This window comes from Cyprinus carpio, chromosome B15 (genome assembly GCF_018340385.1).
Source record: "Cyprinus carpio isolate SPL01 chromosome B15, ASM1834038v1, whole genome shotgun sequence".
NCBI lineage: Eukaryota > Metazoa > Chordata > Actinopteri > Cypriniformes > Cyprinidae > Cyprinus > Cyprinus carpio.
In genome coordinates, this window is record NC_056611.1 from 8567985 (window position 1) to 8578598 (window position 10614).

Genomic DNA, 10614 nt, shown 5'->3' on the forward strand with positions numbered 1-10614 from the left:
TCAAATAGAAAGCAGTTATTTTAAATAGTAAAGATAATTCACAATATTACTGCCTTTGCTGTATTTTGGATCAAATAAATGCAGGTTTGATGTTTTAAAAACATTAAAAATCTTACTGTTCAAAAACGTTTGACTGGTAGTGTGTATAACCATTAGTGTCTTGAGGACTGTTTCACGTGTGAATCTGCAATAATATATATGTAATATATATAAATAAAACCAGGACGCATAGTCATTGTACAGTTTTAACATTTCTTTTTTAATAACTGTTAAAACTGTACATAGAAGTGATAAGGAATCAAACATGACAGTATTAGTAGCTAAAGAATGTGTTTAATTTAGTTAAATATTAAATATTTAGTGAAAATTAAAAAAATAAAATTATTATTAGGGCCTTCTACAATGCAGGCTACAGTAGCTTTTACTTCAGAGAGGAAGTAGAGAGGGTCTGAAATGGGCACTATTCTGGTCAGTCAAACATATCTATAAGATACATATTACAGGAGGGTCTAACACAGTCAGCACAAACTGGGTGTATACAGCTCTGCGTTTGTGCAGACTGGCAGCATACTTATTCATTTGACATTCATACAAAGCGGTACATATTGTCCAGGTAAGTCATATGTACTACATAAACATACATATGAAGACACCATAGTTAACAGTTTTAATACTTTAAAGTGCTTTGACACAATCTGTATTGTTAAAAGCACTATATAAAAAGGTGACTTGACTTGAGTTGTACACTGCCAAATCACAGATATTTCACCAGGGCCTCCACATCTTTAGAACTGAGAGGTGTGGGCTCTTCACATCATGTGGCATTCTCATGGGAGTAGAACACTGATTCTGAGATTGGGCAGCCCTATCACACAAGACAGGAGAAGGAGGGCAGGTTTTTGGACTCTCAAACTCATCAGCATGGAAACCTATGTAGTCGCTATGGTTAGAAGAAATTCTTGTCTGGGAGTTCTTGGGGAGCTGAGGGCAGTCCTTAGCTGATCGAGGTAGAGATTTGAGTAAGTGGTTGAGCAGATGGGACCCCAAGGTTTTGTCTATCCAGTCACATGAAAGTAGAAGGTTGTGAACTTCCTGCATGCACTGGATATATCCAGTACTGTACCTCTGTTGGGCCTCTGCATCCAGAATATGGTCTGAGTGGAGACAAAAAGATCACAGGAATATTTTTTTTTTTAATTGTTAATAATTAAACATCAACAATGAAATGAGCAAATCAGTGAAATTGTTGTTGCTCTGTTTTCGTGATATTGCTGAACAATAGAGAGTTTACATATGGAATCCTTTCCAGAAAATGCCAAGGTTGTAACTTGAATTGGGAAATTTCACTTAATGTAATAAAAAACAAACCAAAACATGGATACTAAAACACTGCTAAAAAACAATGGCAATTTCAAAGTTTGTATACAGCCCATTTTGAAAAATGCTATTTACTTACCAGAAACTCTATTGCTCTGGATATTCTGCAAATGTTTCACCGTCATCTCAAGAATATCAGCCTTCTCTAACTTAGACTGCTGTTTTATGATTAAAAAAAGAAAAAAAAGAAAAAGAAAAAGAAGATCATGATGAGTCTAGTGGTACTAGTATAAGATTAACTGGTTTCAAGAATGTGTTTTAAAAATGTGTTGTAGATGCAAGAATTTAATTATATTTTTCAAATGGCATTTTAACTTACATCAAGCCTAAAAGCTCCAACTACCATCTCTCTCAGCTGATCTAGACAGTGATTTATTCTTTCCCTTCTCTTTCTCTCAATGAGGGGTTTCCGCAGCTGAAAAGTCCAAAAGTCAGAAAACAAAAGTCTATGCTTTTCATAACATGCCTAAAAACATTTTATAGTGATATTATAGAATACCTTTCTCTCCTCTTTGGCGCTGAACTGCCTTTGGCCTGCATTTTGCTGGAGGTTGGTAGCAGTCATATCCAGTGGCTTCTGAGCAGTACAGACTGAGTTTCACACACTCCTGTCTGAGTGCTGGGTGTTTCTAAGGCCCTCCGCGCTGTGCACGTCCTATATTTATAGGAGGGACATTAGCATCTCAATGCACAAGCTCTTTGCCTGAGATATTTTCCCACACGCTCGCTCCTATCACTCACAAATGACAGGTCACCGCCTCTATTCAATGCATGAGCCCCCAAACACACACACACACACACATAGGCCTGCTCAAAGCAAACAACAGATGTCCAGCTTAGAGGTGTTTCGCACACAGAAACTACACGTTTTGTGTAACATGAAAACCCAGGATGGATTTCCAAGGTGGCTCAGCATTCCCAGGATCTCATTAGAGTGTTCTGTTACAGTCAACCACCTGAGAGCAAATGTGTATTCATGCCCTGTCCTTAATAGACCTAAGCAAAACCAAATCCAGTCCCAAAAGTATACAGAGCCAGAACGCTGAAACTAATGATAGAGAAATTTTGATTTGCCAAAAAAAAAAACCCAAAAAAACCCTACTAAACAAAATATATAAAATTACAAAATATAAAACATGAGACAACATTAATACATGCATTAATATATGGTTAAAGAAGTCTTAAGAATCTTTTAGAAAAGAGTAGTAGGCTAACTAGGCCATGAGTTGCATCACTTTGCCCTCCAGCAGAGAATCTGAGCAGGTGTCAGAGTGCTCTTGGCCACTGGCAGATGTCGGTGAATTAATCTCTGATCTGTTTGACAAGAGCCACGCGACTGCCAGCAGAGCATACAGACGTGGGAAACTCCACCGGACAAAACTGCTCATTGATCCACGGCTAATGAGAGTGACCCGGTGCTGGGTGAAGGGGGAAGTGAATTGGAAAGTGCCCAGTGCAGTGTTGTGGGCAGGTGCACTCTGTTTTCTCTCCACAGCAAGTGTAGCCTACATTGAGAGAGGCTGGTTAACGCAGCAGAACGTTTGCCATTGCTATTTTAAAATGCTAAATACTATTTGCTACCAGCGTCATATCTGCATTGTATGAAGCAAAGCAAATCTCTTACATTTGAACTCGCACCAACATTTTGAGACATTCTGTCGTAATTGTACAATTCTGTTGTTTTGTAGATGCAGCTTGTATAGTTTTATTGTAAATTACAAAATTTTCATTTATTTCAACAAATTTACCGTAAACATAATCTTTGGCTGCACAGGCTCCTTGGCCTTTTTTTTTTCACTGAAATTCCCCCAACTTGGAAACTCGGAAAGATCATATTTACATAAACACTATGGATGGGGGTATCGATCCTGAAGTATCGATACTTTTGATGTTATAACGAAAGGATCGATCCTCATAAAAAGAGCTTTTTTAAGCATTAATTTTATTTATTTATTTATTTAGCAAGTGTTCGGTGCATAAAATAAGCTTATAAGTGGAGAAATTTACTATATTGGCAAATAATTGTGTAGTATAGAACTATTTCTCCTGCTTATCGGAACCATGATTGGAACATACGCAAATGCTGAAAGACAGAACCAATCAAAGAGAGTGTTCGCTGCTGACGCTTCGCTCACAGTGCTTGTTCAAATAGGGCTGGGTTGGTCTCTGCGATCAGCTATAGGCTCACAATGCATTTGGGAAACAAAGCCCAGATCAATGCTTCAGATCAGATCAGATGACAGAGAAACATTCGGGAGTTATTTCACAATAAACAAATTGCTGCTAGTCAGTAAGATATTTAAAGGAAATTAATACTTTTATTCAGGAAGGATTAAATTGATCAAAAATGAAAGAAAAGGCTTTTCCATTGTTAATCTCTCTCTCTCTCTCTCTCTCTCTCTCTATTTCATATAAATTACTTTTTTCAAACAATTCTGAAAAGTGTATCATGGTTTCCATACAAATATGAAGCAGCACAACTGTTTTCAACATTGATAACATTATTTTAACCATAATATTTGTGGCGAAAACCATGGTAATAGTAATAATAATAATAATATATTATTATTTTAGTAACTTGCTTATAAGACCATGGTTATTTTTCATGAGGTTCCCACAAAGGTACACCTTTGTACATTATCTACTGTTAAACCTTGCGTACTTGTTTGGGGTAGAAAAGGTACACATTTGAGGTTACTGCCTCAGTAAAGAGCTAAAATACAATGTTTGTTCATTTTATTTCTGACAGTTTAAACAAACAAAAAAAGAAATGAAATGAAATGTAAAAAAAAAAAAAAAAAAAAAACATGGCTTTCAAATATAATGTTAAGTGAGTATAATTACTAATTTTATTCTTTGAATAATTTAAAAGATCAGTTTGGTTTGGTTTGGTTTGGTTTGGTTTGGTTTAGTTTAGTTTAGTTTAGTTTGGTTTGGTTTGGTTTGGTTTGGTTTGGTTTGGTTTAGTGATATCGGTATCAATATCGATATCAATAATACTGGGCTTGAAAATATCTGTACTGGAGGGAAAATAAAATTAGAGGTATCGCAGATCCCTAATGAACACCACCACAAAGCCGTTAGCCTATTACAAGTGGGAAACTCAAACTTTTCTTTAAGCCCCGAGTTTCGGAGTTGGGGGCTTGTCTATGAAAGCAAAGGCGGCATGCTCGCCGAATAGACAACACCAGACTGATAGATAGGCAGAGAATTTTTTAATTAAGTTAAACTGATGTTTTGTTGGTTATGTGTGATATATTTCTTAAAATGTGTGAGATATTTTCAATAATCAAGATTAATGAGAGTTGAAGCCCTTATCCATCACCTCTAGTTACTGTTAAAAAAAATGGCAACATGGATCTCACTAGTGGTTATAATCAAGTGGAGGTTGCTGAGAATTTTTGTATTGTCCCTGCAAACAAGCCTGCACTGGCCATTTACGGGCCCACTTAGGGCTGCCAGCGCAGGGCCCCTGAGAATTTGAACATTGGCAAAATGTTGGCCTCTTAGCACTGGCCCAGCACGGGCAGCCCCCAATTAGGCCACCAGGACAAGACCACAGGAACCAGATGAGTCCTCTGTACAATGTGACATTGCTGCAGCCTGGAATTGAACTGCTGGTTTCGTCTGGCCAGAGGAGAACTGGCCCCCTGACTGAGCCTGGTTTCTCCCAAGGTTTTTTCTCCATTCTGTCACCAATGGAGTTTTGGTAATTGCCGCTGTCGCCTCTGGCTTGCTAAGTTGGGGAAACTTAATATCCAGCGATATCGTCAAATTGATTGCACAGATACTATTTAAACTGAACTGAGCTGGATGATGACATCACTGAATTCAATGATGAACTGCCTTTAACTGAAAATCAAGTGTTTACTATTCCCACATAGCAACATATTGTTGGCCCAGATCCGGCCCACATCTGGCACATGTGGAATGATGATCTGGCCCACATGTAGCGTAGAATGATGACACTTGGGCGAACCGCAACTGTTTGCCAGATCTGGGCCAAAAGCAAGAAATAGCAATGGCACATATCAGCCAAGAGCAAATAAATATTCCACACTGGACCTTATCAGAGCCACAAAATCTTCATATGTTACCCTGGACCACAACACCAGTCTTAATTCGCTGTGGTATATTTTTAGCAACAGCTAAAAAAAACACTGAATGGATCAAAATTATCGATTTTTCTTTTATGCCAAAAATTATTAGGATATTAAATAAAGATCATGTTCCATGAAGATATTTTGTAAATTTCCTATCGTAAATATATCAAAACTTAATTTTTGATTAGTAATATGCATTGCTAAGAATTCATTTCAAATCTCCCTTTTCTGTCCAAGATACTAGTACAGGTAGTATCCTCACAATTATATTCCTTCTTAGAGAAAAATGCCATCTGTGAGGATTTCCAGTCAGGATTTAGACCGTATCATAGTACTGAGACTGCTCTCCTTAGAGTTACAAATGACCTGCTCTTTTCATCTGATCGTGGTTGTATCTCTCTATTAGTGCTATTGAATCTTAGTGCTGCGTTCGACCAACACTTTGTTGGCATTAATGGATGTGCATTAGCATGGTTTAAATCGTACTTATATGACCGCTATCAATTCGTAGCAGTGAATGAAGAGGAATCATATCGATCACTAGTGCAATATGGAGTACCTCAAGGCTCAGTACTAGAGCCGTTACTTTTCACACATAACATGTTACCCTTGGGAGATATCATCAGGAAACACGGTGTTAGCTTTCACTGTTATGCTGATGACACTCAGCTCTATATTTCTTCACGGCCTGGTGAAACATACCAATTTGAAAAACTAACGGAATGCATAGTCGATATGAAAAACTGGATGACGAGTAATTTCTTACTGCTAAATTCTGAAAAAAAGAGAGTGTTTAATTATAGGACCTAAAAGCTCTGCATGTAATAACCTAGAACGCTGTCTAAGACTTGATGGCTGCTCTGTGAATTCTTCGTCATCAGTTAGGAACCTAGGTGTGCTATTTGATAGCAACCTTTCCTTAGAAAGCCACATTTCTAGCATTTGTAAAGCCATATTTTTTCATCTCAAAAATATATCTAAATTAAGGCCTATGCTCTCAATGTCAAATGCAGAAATGTTAATCCATGCATTCACGATTAACATGAAACTCTGGAATAACCTACCTAACATTGTTCGGGAGGCAGACACACTCTTGCAGTTTAAATCTAGATTAAAGACCCATCTCTTTAACCTAGCTTACACATAACACACTAATATGCTTTTAATATCCAAATCCGTTAAAGGATTTTTAGGCTGCATTAATTAGGTAAACTGGAACCGGGAACACTTCCCATAACACCTGATGTACTTGCTACATCATTAGAAGAATGGCATCTATGCTAATATTAGTCTGTTTCTCTCTTATTCTGAGGTCACTGTAGCCACCAGATCCAGTCTGTATCCAAGTCAGAGGGTCACTGCAGTCACCTGGATCCAATACGTATCCAGCCCAGATGGTGGATCAGCACCTAGAAAGGACCTCTACAGCCCTGAAAGACAGTGGAGACCAGGACAACTAGAGCCCCAGAGACAGATCCCCTGTAAAGACCTTGTCTCAGATGACCACCGGGACAAGACCACAGGAAACAGATGATTCTTCTGCACAAACTGACTTTGCTGCAGTCTGGAATTGAACTGCTGGTTTCGTCTGGTCAGAGGAGAACTGGCCCCCCGACTGAGCCTGGTTTCTCCCAAGGTTTTTTCTCCATTCTGTCATCGATGGAGTTTTGGTTCCTTTGCACTGTCCCTTTTGGCTTGCTTAGTTGGGGACATTTCATTTACAGCGATATCGTTGACTTGATTGCAAATTATTGCACAGATACTATTTAAACTGAAATGAGCTGCATGATGACATCACTGAACTGCCTTTAACTGTCATTTTGCATTATTGACACACTGTTTTCCTAATTAATGTTGTTCAGTTGCTTTGACGCAATCTTTTTTGTTTAAAGCGCTATATAAATAAAGGTGACTTGACTTAACTTGACATTTGGACAACTTTAAATGTGATTTTCTCAGTATTTTGATTTTTTTTTCACCCTCAAATTCCAGATTTTCAAATAGTTGCATTTCGGCCAAGTAATGATGTATGATATGATGTATAAATAATAAAAAAAATACACTTAAAACTGGTTTTGTGGTCCAGGGTCACATATATTATTTATAGGGTGCTTTCACACTAGCACTTTTAGTGCGCACCCGGGTTCGATTGAAGTCAGAGTTTGGTTCATTTAGATGATGTGAATGCTGTATTCTGAACTCGGGTGCACACCCGCGGTTCATGTACAGTTTGCCGCTAATGTGAATGCAAACGAACCACAGTTCGGACCCATATAATATAATATGAATGCAGTCCAGCAAGGGCAGGGGAGAAGAGAAGCAATTGAACTCGTGTTCGGACCAGGCAAGCGAACCAGGTGTGAGAGCACCCATAGAGTCCTCTCAGCTTGTCTAAACTTATTAACAAGCAAAATCACTGAAGAAAGAAAACATAACAAAAAATAAATAAATAAACAAACAGAAACACAAGAACAAGAACAAGAACAAGAACAACAACAACAACAACAACAACAACAACAACAACAACAACAACAACAACAACAACAACAACAACAACTGACTACAGTCACAGCCTTGAACTCAGCTGAAAATAAAAGACATTAAATCTCTGAAGATCTCAGCAGAGGAATCTCAACAATGGTAACAAAATATTCAGCTAATCGGATCAATTGTGGACATCACAAAAAGCTACTAAAAGACAAAAATAAATAAATAAATACATGAACCATAGTTAGAATTAAAGAAAAATAATAGGACAATTCAACTGCATAATTTATTCATGCTTTGATGCATACTGAGAGTTTTGTACTATGGTACCCAGCATGTACTGTAACATTACACTTTTTATTGTCACCATTGTTGAGGTTCATGTGTTGATTTATGATGACTTTGTTTGTAAGTAGAGTTCAATCTTTAATTGGATCTGCAGTACTATTGATCTTGTGCTCTAGTTTTACACAGCAAATGTATTATTTGCACAACTCAAATGTTAGAATTAAATGACATTAACAAATCAAGTATTTCAGTACATTGAACCATCTATAGCTGATTGTCACCAACTAATCTCATTTTGTTTTTATTTTTTTACTGCAAATGTGTTTGACAAACACCATTATAACACAATAGCAATAAGAGTTATGAGCCTAAATAATGGAAACACCAATCACCATTATGGTGACTTCAATTGAAACAAACGTTAGATTTAAACAACTGTTAATTCACAATAAGAAATTCTGTAGAGCGCTAACAGAAATAAAATCAGTCTGGTTAATAATAAGTGAAGCTGGTAATGCTGTTTGGGGTGTTGTTTAACCCTCCTCTGCTGAGATCTTCAGAGATTTAATGTATTTTATCTTTTAACTTTAGATGAATTCATCTAAGGCTGTGGCTGCAGTCAGTTGTAGTTCTTGAGTTTCTGTTAGTCTCTTTTTTTTCAGTTCTCTTCTTTTCTTCAGTGATTTTGCTTGTTAACAAGCTTAGACAAGCTGAGAGGATTCTATAAATAATATATGAAGATTTTTTGGCAGAAAAGGTCCAATGTGTTTTATTTCTTTGTTTTTGGCTGATATGTGGCATTTCTATGGCTTGCTTTTGGCACAGATCTGGCAAACAGGAGCGGCCCTCTCAAGTGCCATCATCATTCCACACTACATGTGGGCCAGATCATCATTCCACATGTGCCAGATGTGGGCTGCATCTGGGCCGACAATATGTTGCTATCTGGGTTGTCATTTTGCATTATTGACACACTATTTTTCTATTTAATACTGTAAAGTACTTTGACACAATCTGTATTATTAAAAGCACTATAAAAATAAAGGTGACTTGACTTGACTTGACATAGTGCTTAACCCTTAAATGGTCCAAGTTTCCTGTTTACTCCTAAGGTCCTTGAGGTCGATAGGATCCCAAACATTGAAAGAGTAATTGTGAAAAATATATACATTTTTAATCATACAAATAATATATCTTTATACATTAATGCTGTGTTTTGGAAGATATGAAGTTCTTTTGAAAAAGTGAAAGTGAAAAGTAAAAAAAAGTGAAAGTGTGAAAGCGAAAAGGTGAAAGTGACATGACATACAGCCAAGTGTGGTGACCCATACTCTGAATTTGTTCTCTGCATTTAACCCATCCAAAGTGCACACACACAGCAGTGAACACACACACTGTGAACACACCGGGAGCAGTGGGCAACCATTTATGTTGCGGCACCTGGGAAGTACTTAAGGGTTCGGTGCCTTGCTCAAGGGCACCTCAGTCGTGGTAGGCCATTCAGTGTATTTTGTACCTATTTACCAGGGAATTCCGCAACTACCAGCCCGATCTCACGGCAATTCGTACATATTTTACGAGGTGGCTAATTTGTACGAATTTGTACGACCACACTCGTACAAATTCATACGATTTTTGCCAAATCGTACGTATTTTTACGAGTTGCACATTCGTATGAATTTGTACGAATTACCTACACCAAACCCCGCCCCTAAACCTACCCGTCACTGGGGTCTAGGCAAATCGTATGAAATCGTACGAGTAAGGTCGTACAAATTCGTACGAATTAGCCACCTCGTAAAATACGTACGAATTGGTCGTGAGATAGCGTTGCAACTACACCATTAGCTTGCATGTGGAATACTGATTTTTTTTATGAAAAGTAGAATTCTGCCATCTGCTGGTTAGAAATAAACCTAAAAGGATTACAGTTTAAGAAAGAAGTTGTTTTGATCAGCAGAGGGCCATAGAGATCCATTCATTTTAATGGATGTGGCCAACTTCTATCATAACTTTTGTGATAAATTTTAAGATACATAAAAGAGACATGAAGTGACATAAAAATAAATATTCTTTCTAATAGTATAATTTTTTGTGGTTTTTGATGCATTTCAAAATGTCTGTTTTCAAAAAATGCCACAGAAATTTGACAGAAAAATGCCACATAAGACACACCTAAAGGACAGAACTTAGAGTCTGGTTGTAGTTGCATATTATTGATTTACCTCAAAATTCCTCAACTACACCATTAGCTTGCATGTGAAATATCACATTTATATGAAAATGTCACTGAAATGATGATCTAAATTTGATTTAGTTTTTTTTTCTGGATATTGATCTAGGTGTTAGGTGTAGAATT

General features: G+C 37.3%; 1 protein-coding gene across 1 annotated transcript; it reads right to left on the bottom strand.

The window, feature by feature from the left end:
* Window positions 1–248: 248 nt before the first annotated feature.
* her8.2 (hairy-related 8.2) lies at window positions 249–1978 on the bottom strand. Its single transcript, XM_019086931.2, has 4 exons — window positions 1877–1978; window positions 1697–1792; window positions 1457–1535; window positions 249–1154 (listed from the first exon to the last, which is right to left on the bottom strand). Exons 1-4 carry the CDS (start codon window positions 1940–1942, stop codon window positions 766–768), a joined length of 630 nt encoding a protein of 209 aa, XP_018942476.1. The 5' UTR covers window positions 1943–1978; the 3' UTR covers window positions 249–765.
* Between the last annotated feature and the right edge of the window lie 8636 nt (window positions 1979–10614).